At 38.2% G+C, this 24,917-nt stretch overlaps 1 protein-coding gene across 10 annotated transcripts in view; it reads left to right on the top strand.

The window, feature by feature from the left end:
* Nrg3 (neuregulin 3) overlaps positions 1–24,917 on the top strand; it is a 1,014,491-nt gene that overhangs the window by 441,491 nt on the left and 548,083 nt on the right. For all 10 annotated transcript variants that reach the window (XM_085687869.2, XM_085687868.2, XM_085687873.2 and 7 more), the window contains exon 2: positions 8,158–8,287. In XM_085687869.2, coding sequence (XP_085543995.2) covers positions 8,158–8,287 — 130 coding nt within the window. The remainder of the gene's footprint in view (positions 1–8,157; positions 8,288–24,917) is intronic.

Here is a 24,917-nt window from a genome sequence, read left to right as displayed (position 1 = left end):
ACTAGATTCTCTGAGTCTGGAAGCCATCGGATAAGAACAATGAAACCAGGAGCCCAGGACACAATCTGTCAGGCTTCCACACTATATTCATCAAATGAAGAGAGAATGAGCCTCAAGATCAACAATTCACAGGGCTATCTGAAAGATGATTGATAAATAACTCTTCTGAGTATGCTTCAGGAGTGATTTGACAACTAGTCTTTAATGATCCAGAATTTGAATATTGAACAGATATGACAGTGTTGTCAAATATAGAGGACAGGGCAGTATGGAAGTTGCTGAAGGCCACATGATGGAGAGATGAAAACAAGATGAGAAAAAGGAAATTAAGCTATCTTTCGATTTAGAGTTAGAGGGGAATATAGCACGGGTCTTTTCAGTAATAAGATCTGAAGAGCAAAAATCGGGATTGGGAAGAATAAACACGCATTCAAGGGTTTCAATGACTGTCACTATTATTAGCATCACGGTAGAGGCAGTTTGCATAGATATGTGTTGGGATACAGGTATAAGGAATATTGACTTCGATGAGAAATTCTCCAGTGAGAAAGAAAATTTACTTCCACCAAATATATGTCCCATGTAGGTTTACTTAAGCTGGAAGAGAGGTAGTTCTCGCTCCCTCTCCTTCTGCTCCCTTGCTCCCCTCCTTCCCCACTTCTCTGTCTGTGCCCCCCTTCTTACTTTCCTCTATCCTTTTTGTTCTTTCTTGATTGTTTTTTTGATAGAATCGCCTAGTGTAGCCTGAGACTGGCCTCAGATACAGAATCTATCTGCTGAATTCAGCATCTGGAATGCTGGAATTACAGGTATGCCCCACCATACCCAACTGCCATAACAGAGTTTAAAAGTAGTATTTCTTTCTTTCTTTCTTTCTTTTTTTGCTTTTTGTTTTTGTTTTTTGAGACAGGGTTTTGCTGTAGCTTTAGAGCCTGTCCTGGAACTAGCTCTTGTAGACCAGGCTGGCCTCAAACTCACAGAGAGTCACCTGCCTCTGCCTCCCGAGTGCTGGGATTAAAGGCATGCGCCACCACCTCTAGGCTAAGTAGTATTTCTAGCTGGAAGGGAGTAGACATGTCACACAAATTTAAAAGGGGGGTCTTTCTGGATTTATTGAGAGAATGGGTGTCTTTAAGGTGTATCAAGAGTCTTCAATTCTCCCAACAGTTCTGTCATTCAACTGAACCTCAAAATGTGCCCAGCATGCCTATTTTCCCTACATTAGCAAAGTGAACAATTGGCTGATTTCTCACCATAGGAGGGGGAAGCTATCTCTGTCCCTCGTCAGCTGAAGAATGGTATGATTTCTTTCAAACAACACTGTATTAAATATTTTATAAATCAATCTCACACCAGGGTTTCTTCTCCTGGGTGCCAAATAAATGGAAGATTCAACAGGGAATTTCAATACATGGAGCAGTTTTCATTGACACTGTAGCCCTGAAAAGGTTGCCAGAGATAAAGACCATATGCAAATTACTTCTCTCACCTTCAAGATATTTTAAACCATTGGGATTGTTAATTGCAGTCCTAACTTCCTTTTAGAGAACTGTCAAGTGAGGAGCTAACAGGGGGAAGTGGAAAACTTCATGAGGGAAACTGTCCTTTGCCAGCCAGGAGTGTGAAAGATTAATTCAGTCTTCTCTCTGCCCCATTGCGTTTTCTGTAGGTGATCTTGCTAGCAATACTATTCTCTGACAATTAAATAACACACACTCAGCACAAGACTCCAGTGTTGATCTTTTGTGATGCTCTCAGAAACAGAGACAGCCTGAACTAAGTTCTCTCTTCTTTCACTGTCTGCTTCAATTAATACCTGTAATAGATAATTTCACATTCTTGTTCTTGCAACAGAAATATGGGTTCCCACAGTGTATGCTGTATTGTGTTTGGAACATAGAAACCCTCCCAAAGTGACAGTCAAATTCAGCTCAGTACTTAAAGGGAAAAGAAGCCATTTTCTTAGTCATTAATAAATTAACTTTCATTGCAAAAATCCACAGGGATTCCTATCTTTCAGCCATACATTTTCTTCTCATTTTACTTTTAATGAATTAACTACCACTCCTTCCTACAGTGTGTTTAATTGCTATGCTGATTGCTTACTATATATGCTACATGAAGTGGAAAGAATACAAAAGTTAAAAAAAAAAACAAAAAAAAAACCTCTCTGTGACCTCCTTGGGGAGAGAGATCAAAACCCAATAAAAATAAGAAAGCACATTAAACCACATGGAACAGTGTCAGACGAGTGGTCCAGATAATTGCCTAGCCCCTGTGGTCAGGTTCCTCAACCACCATCCTGCCTTCTTTCCCTGAGCCCTTGGCCTGTTATCTTTAAGCTTGGAAGACCTTAGTACTTTTTAAGCCTTTTACCTTCCCCTGCCCGCCATGACCTCTCTTTTAAAATCCTTTCCTAATTTTTGTTTTGTTTTGATTTCTTTATCTTTGTTCTCCATCTCATAGAATTAACATTTCTTCATTTATATGAAATTCTTTGTACTTTACCTAAATTTTAAGCTACTTCTATATTTTTATCTGTTCTCGTTTTTGTGAAATGTGGATCTCTTTAAGTTGCCCAGGATGTCTTCAAATTTTGACTTCCTTCCTGCCTCAGACTTCACAGGGTTATGGTTTGGAACAACTAGTTGACTTTTACTACCATAACTGGCTCCTAAGTTGTTTTCAAAGTGCTTCTCAAAACTAAACTTCTAAATATTTAATTGTCTAAGATATTTTATGAGTTTGTTTTTGTATTTGTTTATTTTATTTTAGGTACATGTGTGTGTGTGTGCTGCATTTGTCTGTGAGTACCACCTAGGACTATTGCTTGGGAAGGCCAGAAGAGGGGATTAGAGGCACTGTTATTGAAGCTATAGACGGCTATAAGCCTCCATGTGTGTTTTGGGAACTAAACTTAGATTATCTGTAAGAGTAGCAAGTGCTCTTAAACATAGAACTATCTATCTAGCCACCGAGTTTATTTCTTATGATGACAAAAAAGCAAGCAACAAACAAAAACACAATCACAGATTTCAATATCAACAGAAAAATGCTCAAGCATAAGCATATTTATCAATCTACAAACATCTTCTGTATCCACCTCTTTGAGAAACCATACATGAAATCAGAGGTAGAAGGAGTGTAAACCTACTGTTCTCAGGAGCACTCAGTCTTGTCATATATGATATACATGACTGGAAGCGAGAGAGGGGTATCTAATAATGAGTCTCTACTGAGTATAATCCTATGAAAGCTTTTAAAGAAAAATGGGATTCAAGGTAGTATTGATTTGCCAAGTCTTTCATCTATATAACAAAATTACACAAATAAATATAGCATATATTTTGGTAAAAGTCACATATTTTGTTAAGACATGTTTCTAAAAATAAATTCAGCTAAGGACATCCCAAAATTATAGCATACACTTTATAGTCAGTTTAGTGTATTGGATTGTCTTAAAGGTGCTGCAATTTTCAAAACTATAAATATGTCTCAAAAGTATTAGCTAAGTTTAAATATGAGACTATGGTTTCTGATCTCTGATGTAACCCAAGGGTTTAACTTTAAAGGACTGAAAATAGACCTCAGCTGTTTTTCTACCTTGGGGCACAGATACAATATAATGAATGGTATGTGATAGTTTATTTTAATTTATTTTCTACATGATAAATTTTGTAGTGATTGTATGTTAAATATTAGATGCATACAGGCAGATAAGTATATATACTTGTAAACAAATTTATTGATTTTAGTGTTTATTCCTAGGCTATATTTGATTATAAGTTATAGAAAACCTCACTAATGGTTACTTTAGTATTCTGTATGCTGCTTATTTTACATATGATAAGTTAGGTGGTTTTCAATTTCATATAGCAATATGATTTTGAGAACTGTCAATCTTCAATTTTGGCATGATTACTTTATGAACAAACTTGTACTTAATGTGGCATAAGTCTTTACCGTGTCCCCAAGTTCTTTGCTTTGCAGTGAGTAGTACAATGTAAATATCATAACAAAATGCTGTGTAAAGATTTTAAACTTATTGGTAATTTCAGTTTATTTACTTAAAAAAGTATCAAATCCAGCACTCTCTCATGGTCCATCTCATGGAGATTTACAAAATTGTCAAAATGTTCATTTGGAAATTAGTTAAAGTATTAGAAATTAATTCTGTGATTCTTCAAGCTATTGGTATATGTAGCATGAAAAACTATATGCAAAAGGTACAGTAACTATACGTAATAAATACAGACAATAAATATGTCAACAATGTCTAGTGCATTAACAATTGACAAATGCAGAGAAAATATTCCATATCTATTCTATATTGGTGAGTCCAAAATGTTGTACCTAATTCACTATCTATTTTAACTTGCATTACCAAAAATTTTTTAATGTCTCTCAACTTTAAACATTTCTTTAGAGAGTTTCTTTTCTGAATTTGGTAACAAGAAAAACTATAACTATTAAATCTTAAACTCCATCAGAGACCTAAGGAAAAAAGTTATCTGAATAAGCAGGAAGTGCAAGCTACCAACTTCTAAAAATTGTGGGAAATGACAGATAGAGATGGGTACATGGATGGTCACCCAAGGTTCCTTTGTAATGTTGGATCATCTATCATCAAACTACTGGTCTAGTATATCTGACAGACCTTTCTGTGGAATAGAATAGTCTGAAGGGCTAGCCTAGCTTTTCGGTGCAAAGTTTTGCAGTTACTTTCTTTTGTGTCTTGCTTCTACAATATTGTTATCATGGCTTACTTTTGACACAAAGGAAGTAAATTCTCTGGAGCTTCTTTAATGCCCATCTCTGAAGTAGACTGGCACTTACAGGAAAAGACATGTCTCATAAAAAATAAAAATAAAAACATACATTATTAAAACATCTTAAATGCCATATTCTCAAGATCTTTGAAGTATTTGAAGATGACCTGTCAATATAAAATATATCTGTGCTTGACTTTGCAAATGTACCTAATATGACTACAAACTCAATTGTAATAGGTGACTAAGTACTAATCTGCATTCCTTATTATCCTAAGTAGTTGGTAATGATAACTTTCAAGATCTAGAAGTTTATATTGCATTGTTAAATAAGCTATATAGGTACAATACCTTGAAAATGTGTGTAGAGTATGATCTAACAAAAATAAACTGAAATTTGCATCAATATGCAAAAATCTATATCAATGTAAAATATTTAAGTCTAGTAGTTACTTCTTTGGTTTAAAAGTAGATCCAATTATCTACTCTTATCCTGTCATAACTATAGATGTCTCAAGTACATTCCAAGTGTGCATTCACTGCTTCTTATACCCAGGTCTATTTCAGAGACACTTCCTCTGGTTTCTGATCCTCTGTAATGTGCTGACAGATGATTCCCACTGTGGCAGCAATGTAATTGGTAGACTTGTATGGGAACCCCAGGAGACCGCAATTGTCAGATGGAAATTAATTGATTGTAATTGCTTTGTCATTGTAGTACACTCTGAGTCTGTAGCTTGTTAAAACCACTGATTATAAAAAAAGGGATCTTACTTTTTCTGCAGTCGCTTATGTTAATGAAAAGCTGCTCGTAGAGAAATGATCAGTGAATATCAATCAATGGATAATAAGAAATTAAAGGAGAAGTTAAGTAGCCGATCTTGAATTGACAGCATACTTCAGCAGTTAGGAAAGCCATTAACTGTGCAGTGTTTTATACTAAAGTCTCTGCTTGGAGTGCCTGCATGTCAACTACTTCCCATAAAATCCAAGATGGGTTCTGTGAGGGTGTATAGTGCATATTGCACTAAATAACAGATCTTTGCCCTAGGGAAAATTTAGAAAACAGAATGTGTCTGTTTTACATAGTCTTTATCTTGTGGGAAGTCTTACCAGGGCGTTATCTTAAAACATAAATTAGTTCCCATTGTAATCTAAAGGAATTTCAAAGTTCTGTTTTTAATATCTATGCAAAACTTATGAGTGAATACTCTGAAGTCATCATATTGAAATATACACCAATATTGAAATGAACCAAAACTATTTCACCTAATGAAAGTGAGATCATATATACTTCTTCTTGTTCATAGAGATACATTAAGTATTAGTAGCATTGTAATGAGATCATTAATGATCATAGCTTTCATTCATGATATTTGATTGATTTGTGATGTTAGGGAGGTCATATTTAGTGTCCATATTTTACTGGGTACTAGTTCTGATTAGGTCTCAGCACTTGCCCACCAAAAAGTCATGGAATTAAAGAATGGGTGGAATTGTGAGTGAAATCTTTTAGTACAAAACATTGTGACTAACCTATATCCATGTAGAGGAAATTTAACCATATTAAACGCTGTAAAATTTCTTCATCTTTTACTTAAAAAACATGTATATTCTTGTTTATAGCAGTGGAATTGTTGTTAACGCTTCAGTTGCATAAAATTCTGCAACTAAAAGAAAGTGTAGATGAGGCAGTAGAATCATCCTCCAGAAAGGATGTATTTATGGCTTGTGTAAAATTTGGGATACAGGTTTGCATGTATAGCTTAATGAAAAAAATAAGTAACTATGATTTAAAAGTACATGTTTTAAATGAATGTTGAAAATCACAATTATGTATACCATTAAATATTTTTCATGATTATTCTTCACATGTGACTGTCTTCCAGAATTTGAAGCATTGAAATTTTAATTACATAATGAATTGGGAATGTGAAAGAAAAATTAACAGCTATTAGGCTATTATAGCTGTAAGCAAAGCATTCTGAAACTGACAGGATATATACTCATCAAATGTCTAACAACATTTGGCAGCTATAATGGGAATGAAATTCATGCTTCATATAGTATGCTGTTTAAAATTGAAATGAACCAAAGTTGCTGAACTGTGTTTGACTTATAAACTTTCATTCAGTTCTTGGTGTTATGTGTGCTCACATTGGGGAGGCTGTGTAGCCCTAGAACAGTGGCTTTCAATCTGTGAGTCAAGAAACCTTTGTGGTCACTTTATCATACACCCTGCATATCAGATCTTTGTCTTACAATTCATAACAATAGTGAAATTACAGTTAGTGATGAAAGAACAATGAAATAATTTTATGGTTGAGGTCACCACAACATGAGGGACTGTATTCAAGGGTGGTAGCATTAGGAAGGCTGAGCACCACTGCCCCATAGTGACTCCATTGTCAAACAGCAGTTGGAAGACATCATTTGGGAGATCGATCCCAAGACATGATTGGATTCTTAGTGAATGTTCAAACCTTTGCCTATAGTGATTCAGTGTTTACATTTCTTATGCACTTCTTTCTGTATAATTGTACAGCATTTATGATACAGAGTATAATACAAATATTGTTTAAATAGATGCTATTGTCCCTTCTTTAGTGAATGCTAGATAATAGTGGTGAGGAGAAAAAGGATGAACAGATACAATCTGCCTGTTCACCTATCATCTATCTATCTATCTATCTATCTATCTATCTATCTATCTATCTATCTATCTATCTATCTATCTATCTATCTTCCTAGAGGGTTTTCATGTCTCTGTAACAGCCCTAACTGTCCTAGAACTTGCTTTGTAGATCAGACTGGCTTTGAACTCACAGAGATCAGTCTGTCTCAGCCTCCAGAGTGCTGGGATAAAAGGTGTGTATCGCCATGCCCAGCTTCAATTTGATTTTTTATGGAGTGCTAGGGAGTGAACCCAGGACCTTGCAATGCTGAGAGTGCTTTAGCTATTTTAGTCTTTTTGTTGTTGTTTTTGTTATTGATTGTTTTTTCCCAAGAAAAGGCAATACTATACTACTAGATCTATCTTTGAATTCTGTATGTAGCACAAGTTTGATTGTGTTCATGATCCTCTGGGCTCCACCTATGTGTTGCTGACAATAGAGATGAGCTTTTTTATGCCCAGTCTTAAGTCAGTTTTCCTGAATATTTTTTATCTGTGGTCAGTTGAATTCCAGGATACAGGGCTGAGTATAAGACAACTGAATACAGTAGACTAATTCAGCTAGTAGGTTAGCTTCATTGAAGATTGATGCAATCTCTAATCCCCATGGGTATTGCCTTTGTATAGTCCTGGACTCACCGTCCCGCTAATGATATAAGTGATCTGTATGATAATACATGTCAACCACATCTCCTTCTTTTCTCTCTTCTTCAGATACCACGACGTACTCCACAGAACGATCTGAGCACTTCAAACCCTGCCGAGACAAGGACCTAGCGTATTGCCTCAACGATGGCGAGTGCTTTGTGATTGAGACCCTGACAGGATCCCATAAACACTGTCGGTAAGCCCCTGCACCAGATAGTTTAAAAAGCAGACCCTCACTGAGGACCAGAGGTACAGGGTTGTAGCCAGCATTGACAATACAATGTCTGGGTGAGGACAGAACAGTCGTTTTAGTGGAGAAATTGATATGGCAAGGATCAAGGCTCATATCTTGTTCTTAATTGAGGAAGAAACAATAGGAATGAAATAGATGTGGTTATGCTTCCCCTAACAAGTCAAAGAAGGTTTACTTCTTCTCTTTCTGGTTTAATGGAAGAGATTATTTATTCCTCAAAGCCTGCATTTATGACATGAGATCTGTGTTTGCATCCTGCCACTCAGAAACAATTCTTTTCTCAGAAATAATCCTTTCTTGCAAATTTCAGAACCTCAGTAAGAGACACAAACTGCTCATCTCAGACAGAGAGTCTTGGTGTTCTTTGTGAAACAAACCCCAGAGGCTGCACCTGTGTCCAGAGAAAGCTGCATTTTATTATGACTCTGCTGCACTTATTAATTTCATACGTTTTTGGAAACACCTGTGATGAGGAATTGCTCTCCAGCAAGATGTTGTAAATGAAATGATTGTCCTGCAGGAGCCCAGGAAGGGAACCACTTAAGGGAAATTCCCAGTAGATTCGGGAAGGTGTTTAATTGGTTTTCAGAAATGCCGGGTTATATAACTGCTAAAAATACAAGCAAGGGGATATAAACACTGCACTCCTAGACACTGCCACTTTAAGGCTCAATAGAAGAATCAAATTAGCATTCAGAAGATATTTCCTACCATGCTTTTATTTCCAGGACTACCATTGTAATTTGTTTTTCCTTGCAATTGTACATGCTTCAGTGACCATATGTATCCACAACCCTTCCCTTTCTTTTATTTACTCTTTTCATATGACACAGTTACTAAATTAATTATGCTGAATCACAAAGCATGGAAAATTCTGACTTTTTTCTCTCTATTACCTTATATAACTTTATCCCCATGTTGTTTTATTAAGATGACTTGGAGAAATGTATCTTTTAGTTGTGGGATTAGAGTATGACAGCAAATCTGGCTTGGTTCCATATCAACCATGAGTCCATGGAAAGGATGTGTGGCCACTGTGGACAGAGATATAGGTGTGGCAGGACTGAACAATGATAGAAGTTCTCCGTCCTCTGTTAGGTCAAAGAAAAGACAATGTTTCTTTACCTAGGGCATGGAACTTCAATGTGGGTTAGCTTTTTCATTTACATAACCCACTCTCTGCCTTTCAAATTTACCCCAATTTAAAATTTTTCATTTCATGTCTACTCCCTACAAACCAGAGTGGGAAATGAGGGAAAATATGTATGGTTCTATCACATACTTTTCCTGTATTTGTCATACCTAGGAGAATGCTGACAAGGAACAAATAAATTACCTAATCTCTAGAAGGAAAAGCATATGTGTATCCTTTTCAGAGCCTGGTGTGTGTCCAAGGTAACTAAAGTTACCTTAGTCCACATGATTAGGTCATGGTGTAAAAATTAGTTGTAGGATTGGTGGCATAGTTTGTCACTAGACTGTGGTATGTTGGAGGCAAAGTCCTCACTGCATTGACACTGAGGTAATGGCGCTGAATAGTCAAGGACTTGTGGAAGGTATTTAGGTCATTAATGTTCCACCCCATGAGTGGATTAACATTATCTCCCAAGAGTGTGTCAAATTCAGTAAGAAAGGACATATTTCCTAAGGAGTACTTTGTCATGAATAACATTGACCCAACTTTTTTCTGTCTCCTAGTAATGGTTACCTGTGAACCCCTTTTTTCTATGACTAGTTCCTTCTTTGTTTCTCTACCACAGTGTGAGACAATATCACAGGGATATTGGCGCCATGGTGCCTGTGTCCCCAGGCATCAGAATAATAAGCCGAATTCACTTCCTTATTTTTGAAGTTACTTATTCCCACTTATCCTATTATAGCAACAGCAATACAAAATAAAGCAAGGCATCAAACAGGCAATTAAATCTGACCTCCTCATTCACTGAAGGAGAGGTGAATTAGAAGAATCAGCTAATATGGCAACTTCTTTGATGGTGTTTTACCACAGAGATGGATCAGATCTAACTGAACCAGTGTGAGCCAGCATGAGTCAGCTGTTCTAAAACTGAATATACAGAAAAGGGCAGGATGATTCAAAGCCTTTTCAGACATATGGTCTCACTAATCCCTTAAATGTTTGAGTATATTCATCTTCAGTTTAATTTTTTTACATTAGACTTACCAATTGCACAAATTACGGGAGTTCATTGTGGCATTTCCATGTATACATACATTATTCAATGATCATGTCAAGTCTTCTGAGTATGTCCTTCTCCCTTTGCTCTCCAACACCTCTCCCTGTTCCTAAGTTTCTCATCAGTTTTGTTCCCTGTTTTCCCATGTCTTTCTTGTGGCTACCATCTATTACTTCATTCCATACCTCTAGAATCTCCTAGGATTTTAAGGGCAAGAATGGAAGGCCACATAGTTTAACAACTGAAACCTCTTGTCTCCCAGTTAGACAGATTAGGAACCAGTGATCAAGATGACGTTGGGGTTGGTTTCTTTTGGGGCCTCTTGACTTTGACTATATGGGACATATGCTCTGTGTGTCTTATTGTTGTTTTTCCTCTGTAGATGTTTTGAGTTCGTAGCTCTTCTTCATCTATGGATACTAGTCATAATAGATCACAATATGTCATGTGACTTCGTCCTAACTTCACTCTGGTTTGAAAAATAGTGTAGATTGTTTACCTCACACAATTAAACCCTGAGAAGGTTGCTACTGAAGTTTCAGGAAAACAAATGAAAAAACAAATAAGAAAAAATTATTCTTCAGTAAAGAAGCTTTCCACAAACATGTTCATACTCCAAGACATTAGAAATTAGTAATTTACCACAAAGATTTATTGAAACCCTGTTTAGCCTATAATAACAGGTCTCATGTTCAGAAAGGGAATCTTTTTTCTGCAGAAATACATGTGCATTTCTAAATTTTGTATTACATACAATTGGAGATCTATTGCTGGCTAAACTAGAAGGATGCGAAATACTTGGGCTTTCTGCCTTCATATCTCTTGCATATTTTGGTTTGACAGCCTATTATTTAACGTAGAATGACAACATAGCTAATCATGACAAAAGACCAGCCTATGCAGAGTTGGAACGCAAGTATGTTAATAGACACCCAGTCTATAAATCTCTTACTAGCATGAATAAGTCACACATCACACGTGCCTGCTATTCATCTCACAGGCCTTGCTGTGAATATCACACATCACACTTGGCTGCTATTCATCTCTTGAGATTTGCCGTGAATAAAAGGCACACATTTGTTCCTGCATCAGCCACACTTAAACTTTCTGAGGCAGTTATTAATACTCTGCCATTTGCGGAGCACTATACTTCAGTAGAATGCTTCGTTCCCTCGTCCCTCATTTGGTAAATATTCATTGGAAATCTTCTATCACCAAGATCCTGTTGAATAAATACATACAAAAAATGAATTTTAGAATTAATGGCACTGCACTTTGTGATGTGTTTGCAGAAAAGTGACTGGCATGATACTAGTGGTATGTTTAGGATGTATAAGTTACTAGAAAATGTCCTAAAAAAATAAGACCCCATCTAGGCTATTTGTGCAGCAATATAAAGGCATGTATATGTATTGACTTGATAGTATGTTTTCAGTTATAAAATACTATAAATCAAAGTCTGAGATCAGTTATGATGATGTCTTCTTGACTTTCTTTTTTTAAAAGTTGCAGTGTTGAAACAACTACATCACCCGTCTTTCCGTGCTGTGAGAAGCAACTGGGCTTCGACATAGACCTTTCATTGTTAACAGAGATTTAGTAACAAAGCTTCCAGTAGAGATTCAAAGAATACTTCATCACAAAAGTGTTCAGAGCTCTATGTGGTGACACATGCCTGCAATCCCAGCACTCCTGAGTCAAAAGCACCAGGATCTCTGTGAGTTCTAGGCAAGCCTGGTCTACATAGTCACTTCTAGATCATCCAGGGCTACGCAGCGTGGCTCTGTCTCAAAAAGTAAATGAAAACAAAACTATACAAAACAACAAAGTGTTTGATAAGGAAGAGTGAGCAGAGCTCAGTATGAAAATGACAGGGACAGATTTCTCAATAAATGGCTCTCAGGCAAGCTAAACCCAAAACACATATTTTCCTTATTTTGTACATAAAAAGTTATTCTCAGTGATGACAAAAGTTAACATAATAAATTGTGTAAGTAAATGAAGCCTAAAGAAAATAAAAGGGCTTGCATATTTATTTAAGTCAACAACTGTAAGGACATTTTGAATAAAAAGTAAATAAAGGAAGAAAAATTAAGCCTAACGTCACGTTGGATCTGAATATTTGGAACATCATTGTTTGCTTGCCTTTCTTTATCTACACAACGTATCAGAAAAACAACTAAAAGAGAAAACTGACCAACTAATATTATAAAAATCTTAACAACTAAGAGATCTTACATAGTGTCCTAAGGTTGCAATTAAAACAAATTCCAAGCAGAAAAGTGGAGAAAGAGGCAGAATATGCTCTTTCATTTTGGAGGAATTCTGGTGGTGGAGGGGTAGATTTTACAACCTTTGGCAGCAATCTCATTTGGCCTGGTTTTGATCTAATATGATCACTTTGGAAATCTATTAACTCAAAGATGATCGAATCATTTGGCACATGGAACTTCTAGAAAAAGAAGAAAATGATTCCATCCCCTGCAACTCCTTTTCCCGGTGACACCGAAGGGTTGTTGGACTCACATAGCAGCAATGGCTGGGAACATGATGCTGGGTGGGATTGGAGAGGGAAGCCAGCAGCTGGGGTTGGGGAGGGCAGTTCTGGAGGCTTTTCTCCACATTGTTGTATCCCATTTTTCCTGAGGAGGCCTTGACACCGAAGCTCCCATTTTAAGAGAATTGATTGGGAACAGTGCAACAATATCTCTGTGCTCTAATATATAAAATTACAGGCCTAGCCTGGTGAGTTCTTTGCTCTGTCACTTTGTAGGTCCATTAGCTCTTCAGGCTAGCAAGGGTCCTCTTTATCAAATGGTTTTCCAGTAAGTACTCTGAGAGCAGTGGATAATGATTCCCTGTGGTTGAAGAAAGTCATAGCGAAAATGGGGATCTGGCATACATCCCTGGAAGGTATCGACAAGAGAGGCCAGAGGCTGATATGCCACTGAATTCAGCCTCAGTCATAGAGACATGGCAGAATGGGGTTAATAACAAGGTGAAGAACCTCAGAATAAGTTTCAGGTTTTTCCGAGAAACGCTAATGAGAAGGATCGTCAGGGACCACATAAAATATGTGTTATTTGCAATAGTCATGCTTATAAGAGGTAACCTACTGATTTCTCTTGACAAGAAGAAAGGAGCTGAGTAGTAATAATTCCTCTCTGTGAACAGAGTTTGTCAAGATAGGCTCATTAACTTAGAAATCAAATAGCTTAATGTGTGTGATGTCATAACTCCAGGACTTCTGTGTAGTTGGTTGCCTCTTTTAGTTTTATTTCTTTGTATTGACCCCATTTTGTATCCAGGTACTTACTTAAGTATTGTACAAAAGACTGAGAAAGTGCATCTAAGAAAGAGTAAATTAGAACATAATTTAGTTATTTTTCTAAGACTCAGCTTATTTTAATGTGTTCTAACTTACTCATCAACTCTAGCTGAAACAAGAACTTGCACTTTTAACTGTTATTTGGTTTTACTGTTGCATCAAATTTTTGACATGAATCTGTGTATTTAAGACAGGTTTCCTGGTGTAAGTTAGACTTTATAGGATAGGAAACAAATTTAAGCACTTGGAGGTAAGAGACTAAGGCTAAAGCTTCGTAAAACTTTCTACTGGATGGGTGAAATTTTCAATTGTCAGTCCACTATTTAATAACTGAAGTTTAATACCTACCCTTAAAGTCTGATAAAGCAATCAAAATTAAAAATATAGTAGAGAAGCAAGATGCTTGATAGTTCTATATCAGTGTACCTGTGTGTTCATGTGAGTCCGTGTGTGGACATGTGAGTGCATGTGAGTGAAGTTGCATCAGACATGGGATTGATGGTTTTCATTGTGAGTAAAAAAAAAAAAAAGAGAAAAGAGAAAAATTAAAGAGGACTGATTCATGACCATCTACACATCCAGAAAGATGGACACACACACACACACACACACACACACACACACACACACACACACACAAGCACATTGTTACCCACTTAAATCCTGGATGGAATAGCTAATTCCTTGAAGCACCAGAGCAACGATGTCTACAAACAGGTGATAGCCAGTACATGGGCGATGTCAGATCACTGGCAGTTGGTGCACTGCTTTGGATAAGTTGCTCTTCATTGTCATTTATTGCGAAGTTAGTCTTTAGCTCTGTACCCAGCCTCTCCCAACCCCATCAGTTTCTATTCACTTGCACGGGACTGTGCTGACTCATTTGTCAGCTGTGAAATGGGGGTGGGGATGGTCCTGACATTTTCTGGCAGTGTCATTGGAGTGTCATAGATGTGAATGTACATCGGGAATGTAAAGTCCAATGAAAATGCAAAACATTGTTGCTATGTGGTATCAAAAATGATCTCATTGATTTTTGGTCTGTCTCTAATGTATCATGATAGTGCTGTTAATTAGAACACTCTTAAAATCAATGCAGTGCTGTTCCAGCTGATGGAGCCTGGAATTTTCCTAGCCCATGGCTTAATCAAATTTCCCTTCTAGCAGCCTGATAGGTTCAGGGAGATCTATAGTTCAATAGTGTCTTTAAAGGATTTCTGAATTAGAAGACTGAATAAATATCTCAGTGGTTGAGAGCATGTACTGCTCTTATGGAGGACCTGAGTTCAGTTACCAGCACCCACATGAGAAGGCTCACAACTACATGTAACTGCAGCCCCAGGGATATTTGAGGCCTCTTACCTCCTACCTTCGAAGGTACCTGCACACATATGTTCATATTCATATGCACACACACAAGCATGATTAAAAATAAAATGAACATTTTAAAGTTACTCCTCTTTAGAAAAAGTAATAAGAATATCAGACTCTTCTTTCCTTGCTGATACATAAAACAATGCCTCCTTGCTGTTTTGTTTTAATGATTCTCACAAGGCCAGACTGGGTGGGAATCAATGTCCATCTTTTCCTAACAGACTGACAGATTATATATCATCTCTGTGACTCAGTTTTCTTATCTGTTAAGAAGTGGAGATGTTACTACTTCACAGGAGCATTGCAAGACTAGTGTAGAGTAGGCACCACAAGTTGAAAGTTGAGTATAAATTATAAATAGGAAGCTATACTCTCTGTCTTCCTCTTTGCTTAACCAGGTTTGCACAGCATTGGACACATCCCTGTCACCTTCATAGGGACTCAGAGATCATGCACTCAAAGAATGTTGTTCCTACATTTACCTTGAGCACTACAATCAGAGTTGAAGAAAACTGACACCCGTCTGTCATTTATAAGAATGGTAATGACTGACAATGTTCCAGGGCCACCTTTTCAAATCGAGCATTGTTGTTCAAAGAGTAGATATGGAAGAATAGAAAAATGGGAGGCAACCCTTTGTTAAAGGAATTCTCCCTTTCCACAATTCTTGCAAAAAAAAAAAAAAGATTATGAAGCTGAACAATTCTCTCTTTTCACCTCCTGTGAGGGCTGTTCTGCCTGAGATCCTGGAGGCACATTTTTTCGTAATACCCAATCATGGGTCTTGATAGGTAACTGCTTCTTCCTTGGGGCTGCTGACTTCAACTAAGGCTGCAAGATGCTAAAAAGCCTCCTTGAACTGAGATAGAATCATGTAGTTATGTATGTCCTAGGTAAAATATAGCTAGTGTATAAGATATCATCAGATATCTATTTTTTAAATTAGAGCAGATCTGTAAATATTTTATCTACCATTAGCCTGCTTTTATAGCTGTAAACATTGACCAGAAGGCCTGCTGTGCAGGATCCTCAGGCAGATATTTAACTAAAGCCTACTCTGATAAGGATGTCTCCAGTGTTCTGAGCGCTCTTGCAGGGCAGTGGGAGAGTTTGTAAAGTCCTTCTATGTTTTTCCCTCACACCATTGAAAGGCTTCTTGGTCTATCTTTTATCTCAGTATGGTCAGAAACTACATTTCTGTGAATGCTTTCTTTGCACCTCACGTTGATCGAAGCAGCACTTTCCATATGTTGAAAATAATACAAAGACAATGTTATAATTTTAAAATGCATACACTAAAATATCAGTCTTTTTGATCAACAGGCAAGTACCAACTTCACCATCTTCAGGCCTAGCCCTTCCACTTATCCCTCTTCTATAGAATCATTCTGACCAGGGAATCTCCAACTCTAAGTGCTTGAAAAGGACATGTCTGACTCCAATTATTGCCAAAGCAACGGCATCAACTCTTCAACATGTTATATTCTGATTAGCCATACACATAGTTATCCAAAATTCCAAACTTATTGTATTGTGTGTTTTCTTGAGAAATGGTCCCACTATGTAGCCTATCATGACTTCAAATTTGCCAATAACTCTTGTCATTTCCCACCATGTGCCTGTGCTGGGATTATAGTAGACATACATCACTGTATCCTGCTTAACTTTCTAACTTTTAATTTTTAACTTTTTAATTACAATGCAAATGAAACTGAAATGCAAAGGAAATCAAGCCTACCATATGCCTATGTAATCCTTTTAAAATAAATGGTTCAAAAAAAAAGTGCAGAAAAATTTGCACAGTACTGTGCCCAGAGGTTTTTGCTATATTCCACATCTGTGTTTGTACATATCTCCATGTGATTTATATGTTACTTAGCTACCTAGTCTTAATAAAAACCGTGTTTAGAGAGAAAGACTAGCAGTCAAGAGTACTGACTGCTCTTCAGAGGAACCAGGACCATTTAGGAGTACCATGCAGTGGCTAAATTCATCAATAACTCTAGTTTCAGAAGTTCCAAGCACTCTTTTGGCCTTCATGGCACCAGGTCAACATGTGGCACACAGACATACATGCAGGCAAAATGCCCATACACATAAAAAATAAGTAAGAGTTTTAAAAACCTGAAAAAAAATGACATGAAGACATCAGTCTTTTTGCTGGAAAAAAAAAAACAGAGCTAGTTTTCCATTGGTTGATTTCTGTATGACTGTGGTTATTGTAATGGTTTTATTGATATCAGGAAATAGTTTTAGTGACACGCAGAATAAGGCGTGTGGACACACATATTTATTATACATGATCCAATACTATTATGCAAATCACACTAGTTCTGTGGAAAACTGGATAAACAAGAGCCCACTGCACATACGTTGTGAGCTTAGGGGCCAGAGCCATCAACACAGTTTGATGTTAACAGAGATATTGGACAAATTCTCCCCATCTCTGGACAGCAAAGCTGGACTAGGAGAGCAGGGGGAGCCTTTCCAGGGTGGCCAATTAAATAAATTACTTTATTGGAAATATTTGTACACAAAAGCATGGAATCCTGGGATGAATAAAAGTTAAATGGACCAAAAACTGTAAGATTTAAATAGTTGGAAAACATCTTTGTGCATGTACATACTCATACATAAATACACACACACACACACACACACACACACACACACACACGTGCTACTAGATGAAACATATACTCATTCTCTGTGTTTTTCCTCTTTCCCTCTCCTCAAAGGAAAAAAAAAATCCATGGTTACTTTATACCCTCTTTCCATTTCTTTGCCATCACCTCTTAAGTCTGCCCAATGTTCCAGGCTCAATAAAGACTGGCAAAAATATTAATAAATTTCTCAGAATAAAACTCATAAAAGAGGGATCTTGATGGGCCTTTTCTAGTCCAATTTTGTGTGAAGGGTTCTGTGATGCAGATATAAGATATCAGGCATCCATGCTCATCGGAGCCCTGGGAGCTTCCAAGATGAGGTAGCCGTGGGATTTGCATTTGGCAAGATAAGAGCCTCCTCATTTTGAAGTCTGCTTTTGCTTGCCAACAAGGACATGGGTTGTTGAGTAGTTATTGAAGAAGATCTCCTTCAAATTGTCGGAGGGAATGAAAGTCCAAGTTATTTAGGTGCAGATTAAAACAACCACATTTTATGATAAGTTTTTTTTATAAAACAAGTCACTTCTTTTCTGAATTATTTTCCCTTACATCCAGGTAAATCTCAAAATGAAACAGGATAACTTCATTCCTTCTATTTGCTCAAAATATTTTTATTGTGAATGTATATTATAGATAAGCATCTCAGTTTTCTGACCAAGTGTCATGCTGATTAAATTATGAAACCAAGAATATTTTTATTCATCCTCCATTAACACAGAGCCTTCATCTGACATGTGAGACATTTGTAAAAAAAGCTATTTCATAGTATAATACAATTACTTTTTTGAATATTAATCACTTGGTATTGTAGTTATGAGAATATTATTTTTTCAACTGTTTGTTTTTCTCCACAAGGAACTGAACAGATTCATTGAAGGGTGCTTTTATCATTACCATTAATCATCATTGAATAATACTATTTTAGAGATTCTTATTGGCATATCCAAATTAAAATTTCCTGCATTTTCCCAGCTGAAGAATATTTCCTTCCTGTTACATCCTGCTGTGAGAACAACACAGGTTCAAAGTCAGGAAGCCACCTTTTGGCTTGCAAAACAACACAAAAATACAGTGGAAGCCAAAGCAGAAACCCATGAGATTCTGACAATGGGGTGAATTTCTAGCTTTGCAAAGACTGCTCTCTCTTTTCAACAAATACTAAAATGCAGTGGAAGGAGTTATTATTTCAGTGGGAGGCTTCATTAAATAAATAAACCCCAGGCTTTAGGGCAGAGGCGTGCTTGGAGATAAGACTGTGCAGAACAAAGAAGATATCCAGAAGGGAGCGTGCCCTAAGCCTGGCCTGCATGGGGGTCCTCTGACAGCAGGTTGATCCCAATGACCCTGTGCTCCTGAAGGGCAAAGAATCAATTAGAAACTCTGAGTGTTGCACTCTCAGGCTCTGGAGAGCAAGGCTTATGTGCCAGTGGGTATCTCTGCTGCTGGAGGAAAGCATTCTCTGGCAGTTATAAAATAGAGGCTAATAATAGACAAAGGGAAGTAAGAAAGCATCAGCTAAGAAAGAATTGTCAGGACGGAGGAGCTGATAAAGCATAGACTTTAAATAAGGTCACAGTGTTGCCACCATTTGGGGTGTTCTTCTGGGCTAATTTAGAGACACAATCAGAGTCACATGCATGCCTCCCTCTCTTTGACAAGGCTTTATTTGCTGTGCACTCAAAGCTCTTTCTATTCTGCCTGGGTTAGCATATGTGAAAGAAATAATGATTATTTTAATGATATTAAATAGCAGCTTTGATCTCTTCCCCCACAGGCTAAGGAAAACACTATCTGGATGTATAAAACGATTCATTTGTGAATATAAGTTCTGTTTCTACACAATATTCCTGCTCAGCTACCTGATGCTCTCACCCGTCTCTGACTTCTTTGATACTGGGGCCTAACATCAACTAAGTATAGATAATTTAAATGAATAAAATAAAGTTCTTTGGGACTGGAGGGATGACTCGGTGGTTAAGAACACTGACCACTTCTCCAGAACACTGGAGTTTAGTTTCTAACACCCATGTGGCAGCTTACAACCATTTTTAACTCTAGTTACAAGGGATCTGGCATCTTCCTCTGCCTCCAAGGGTATCTGGCATGCATGTGGCTCACAAAGCATACATGCTAGTAAAAACAATAATACATGTGAAATTTTAAAATCGACAAACAGCTATCATCCTTAATTTTTAAAGTTCAAAATGAAGCGTCAAACAGATGATCAAAGCAATAATAACTATCTTCTATTTTATTCCAACTCAGTGTTAAGCATAAGTTAGGGCCTGTTCCTCAATGCTTCATGATTACCTATCCACTGCTTCCATTAAGCATGCAAAGGAACGCTGTGTCCCGTTGGCCACAGGAAGGAAGCTCCCTCAGGAAAGTGCCAAATCAGTGACACTGATCATCACATGGCAGGACTGGCTGCCAATTTTGGTTCTGCCTGATTATAACATTCTGATTCAGGCATTCTGTCACACTTACTTCATTGTGAAACTCACCAGAAGGGCTTGAGAGATGGATCAGTGGCTTGAGAACCCTTGTTCCTCTAGCAGAGGACACTGGTTTGGTTCCCAATACCTACACGTCATGCCGTACAATCACATGTAACTGTAGCTTCAGGGCATCCAAAGCCCTCTTTGTCCTCCAGATACAAGGCACACATGTAGTTCGGTTGTTTGATTAGACTTTTCCAGGGGCAAATGCACAACACTTATCTATTCACCCTAGATAGGGAGCCCACCAGAGACCAAAGTATGGAAACCACCAAAGTCCAATTTTGTGAGCCAATGAGTTTTATTGAGTCACTTACAGGAATATGAGGGGTTACTTACAGGAGCAAAAAAAAAAAAAAAAAAAAAAAAAAAAAAAAAAAAAAAAAAAGCCCCAGACAGCTGCATCACCCAAATCCACCCTTGTACATGTGAAAGCCTCAAAAGTCTGGGAACTTGTCATACACTTCACAATCTAAAGTCAGAAGGTTCAACAGGTTAGAGGGTGTCCTTTTCGAGGAAATTAGTTGGTCTAAACCTCTTCCAGGTAGCTTGCCTGGTGTCTGCTTCTTCCAGGCAGTGTTATGGTTTCAGAGGTTTCTTTTCTACTTGGCTTGTCTGAGACCCTCAGCAGTCTTTATTGTTTACTGGTGGTGTTGGTGGCGAAGGCCGTAGTGATGGTGATGGTGGTGGTTCTGGTGGGCATTTCTTGTGGTGGTAGTAATGAGTCTAGTCAGTTTCAGGAATTTCCTGAAGCTGTTTTGAGTTGTTTATCTTTGGTCTTAAAGAGCTTTCTTGCAGGGTGGACTCTTTCAGTCTCTTAGGAAACTGCTACACAACAGATTCCCATGCGTATAACAAACACAAAGTCAGGTGTGTTCTAATTAAGTACATAAAATGGTTTTAAAAATTCACCCAAAGCCATGGTTGAAAACATAAAAGCCCAAGGTCTTCTTTTTCTGATAGTTTGACGAAGTTAAGGTCCAGGAATCAGAATTTTGCTGGTTTCATTCCTGAGAGCTCCATGGGAAACACTCAGTGACACTGATGCCCCTCGGTCTTGGACAAATAGGTGGAGCATCTCTCTGTATGAAGATTGAGTTAAGTGAATATTCAGAGACACTCACTCTGTGATGAGACCTGAGAGTCTCCATTTTGAAGGTTCCAGGTGTTGCCCATTTTGGCTTGAATGAAGGCCCACTGCCCACACTGGAACCTCTGTGGAGGACAGAGCCTTCATACTTAACACAGAATGGGACCATGATCCTGTCGAGCAGTTTGAGTATTTCCTCCATTACCACGCACTTGAAGCACAACAGTTATGCTTGACTGCTCCTTCATGTGTCCTTTCACAGACATGTCTGAATGTTCTCGGGAAGATCTTCTTTATCTTTCTGAGTTACCTTGTAAGCTCACATATGGGTCAGTAAGTATCTCTCAGTTCCTGCAGCAGGGATGGATCCCACGGCCCTCTCATATGCAGTAGCCTCTCAAGTCTGTTTCTGCCAGCTTCTGTTACAACGCGGCTCTCATAATCGTGGGTATAGGCAGTTTGCTTGTGTTGATGGAAAAGATTCTTGGTAACATTCAAAGCCATGGATGCAGCACATGTTAAAGAATGGCGGTAACTATACTTTTCCAATTGCCTGTCTCATCTAAGATGATGCTTCTAGTGCTGAAAATATATACATGTATATATGTAACACGCCATTGTAACACTAGGGAAGTCCTGACGCATTAAACCAAACAACACATTAAGTAAATTTTGTAGACGGCAGGGGTTTTCAAAAGAGCAATACGTATTTATGAAGATCTGTTTAAAGATAGACTATTCTACTTTCTAGTGGTGTGATATTTTGGTTTTGTTTGTTTGTTTGTTTGTTTTTGGTTTGTATTGGCCTTAATTTCTTTATTGGGTAATGGTGGAATTGGAGGTCACTTCTAAAGGTCACTTTAGATTAACATTTGAGAAAACTGAGCAAGGCTGTGCCTTTTTGCCTGTGTTGATAAACACTATGATCTGACTCTATTTCTAGAAAATAAAAGTAGAGATCCTTCAGATATATAAGGTGTTTCTGGAAGTAGACATAGTTGCCCCGTGGTTTAACTTAAGTAGTGTGTGACTATCACAGAGAAATCTGCACAATGCAGACATCTGGGGCCTCCTCTCTATTGGTTCTTCCCACTCTGGCAGATCCATATGCACAGATCCATATGTCATATGGTGGTCAAAGGCCAGGCCTTGCCTGATGGTATGTAGGGGCACATCTGGAATCCCCTCACTCAGGAGGCTAAGGCAGAAGATTGTGAGTTGGAAGCCATACTAGGCTGCACGGGAAAACCTTTCTACCAAATCCATAAAGAGCAAACCCAGAGGAAAATTCTGGATCAGTAGGTTCAAGTGGGGCTACAGTTTTACATTTGCAGTAAGCTTTAGCATGCTGTGGGTGTGGGTAATTACTGGATTGACTTTGGCCAGCAAGGCCTTCAATCAGACTTCCTCAATATGAATTGTACAGAGGAATCACTCAGACCCAACATTAAGATGTCCACACCGAAACACAACGAACCATTCCGATCTCTGCAATATTCATAGTTGCCCAGTGTATTCCAGTTGGCAGCTAAGTGGGAGGTATTGCTCTGCGCTGGTGCCTCAAGCCCTGTACTTGCTGCCCAGCTCTCCTTATTGACAAGTATGTGATTGTGATGCTAGTGCATCACAGTGAAGCACTTCCGGGTCACTTCTACCTGTCCGGCCGAGGAAATGGATTATGTAGAGGAATGTTAGTGCTGTCCATCAGCCCCCTTTCAGCCTGTGGTTACAGAGAACATTTCACTTCCCATTCCCTTATTGTCCAGACCAACTTTGTTCTCCCCTCTATGTCTTCTGGGTGTATGTCCAGATTGTTACTGATGACTCTGTAATTGTCACTTTCAAATTACCAGTGTTATCCACTCTCTCTACATTTACCAGAGAGTTCATGGTTACAATTTTGAAGAATTCCTCGTGCCCTCTACTTCCTTTTCTTTCTTTCATTTTTTTTTTAAATTTCCACCCAATCTCCTCTGTGCATTCACTGGCTACTTTCTGTCAAGTCTCTGGGAGCTCCAGTGAAATTTGTACAGAGATCGAAAGCTTTTCATGTGCTGTGTCTTTGAATTAGAACCTCAAAATTAAATTGCTTGGCTCAAGGATATAAGCAAGTCCCTGGCTTTTATTTGCAAACAATTTTGCAGACATTGGCACAAGTACTGGTTGTTAATTTGATAGGTGTAATATTTTGTAGTTTATTTGCCTTTAATAAACCTTGCACATCTTTTCTCTGATCACAGTGTAAACTTATACATTATTTTCTATATCTGTAGTACTTTGCAGAGCACTGGGAGACAGTGAGCTGTTAGGTAAGGGAATAACTTTTTCATGTTATGCGTATTTCATATATTCTTACCATCTGACGCTGCTGGCGCTTTCACTGTGTGAGCAGCACAGCGAGAAGCCGTGTGGCAAAGGTGGTTTCATTTAACAAATTCTCCAGCTTTGCACAGGTGAAGTAAACATGCTCCCGTGGTCCCGCACAATCAGGCTAAGAAACCGAGCCAGTGAGATGGACTGAAGCTGCATATGAGCGTGCATGTGACTGTGCTGCCATCAGCACCCTGCCGGCACTGCGGGACGCCAGAATTAGAGGAAGCCTGAAGCGCTTTATTAAGGAGCTTACATTTTTCTGAGAGGAGAGAAATCAAGAATCCAAGCCATGCCATCCAATTCAAAAATGAAGGGTCCTTGTCTAGGAAGAAGAGAATGGATTGATTGATAGCAAGGGCAAGAAAAAGTCAAGAAGCACAGAGAGCTCACAATAAAAGACATCCGTTTAAACGGATAGCCTGAGAAAGTGCTTCTGACCGTAAGGTCTACTCTAATCTCCCCATTTCCAGTATGTGCGGGCTAGGGAGACCTATAACCCCTTAAAACAGAAAGGCTAACTCTGACCTACTTATCTACAGAAGGCTGAGATTTCTACAAACAAAACATCCAAGTCTGCATGGCTTGCTGATTTTTAAAAGGGCTACCATTTTGCTCAATGCTGCCACCTGGTGACTGAGACCATAGTAACAACACTTCTAGCCGAATGACCATCACCTTTTGCTCAGTCATTTGGACTAGGAAGTGAAAAGAGTTAAGTTTTGGAGGAATAATTAAAAAAATAAATATCTTGAACTTTCAGCCCCTAAGGGCAACTGGGAGCTTGACATCTCAGATTATCTGGAATGTTGTTTGGTTTGATTTTCTTTTTGTTCAAAAACTATATGTGTAGTTTGGAGATTGGAGAAAAAAAAAAAAAAAACGGTCCCATCAGCCTAGGTGTTTGCTGTCTTCCCTTCTCAACCCCAGCAAGGACTATGAAGAGTAAACGTTTCCACAGGGGAATCATTCTAAGACACAGATCCCCGAAAACCTGTGCCGGATGTGTCTTCCGTAATCTGATCAGGAGCACCAACTGTTGCAGTGGGGTG

Source organism: Myodes glareolus, chromosome 5, assembly GCF_982192425.1.
Source record: "Myodes glareolus chromosome 5, mMyoGla1.1, whole genome shotgun sequence".
Lineage (NCBI taxonomy): Eukaryota > Metazoa > Chordata > Mammalia > Rodentia > Cricetidae > Myodes > Myodes glareolus.
This window is presented reverse-complemented; position numbering and strand designations above follow the sequence as displayed.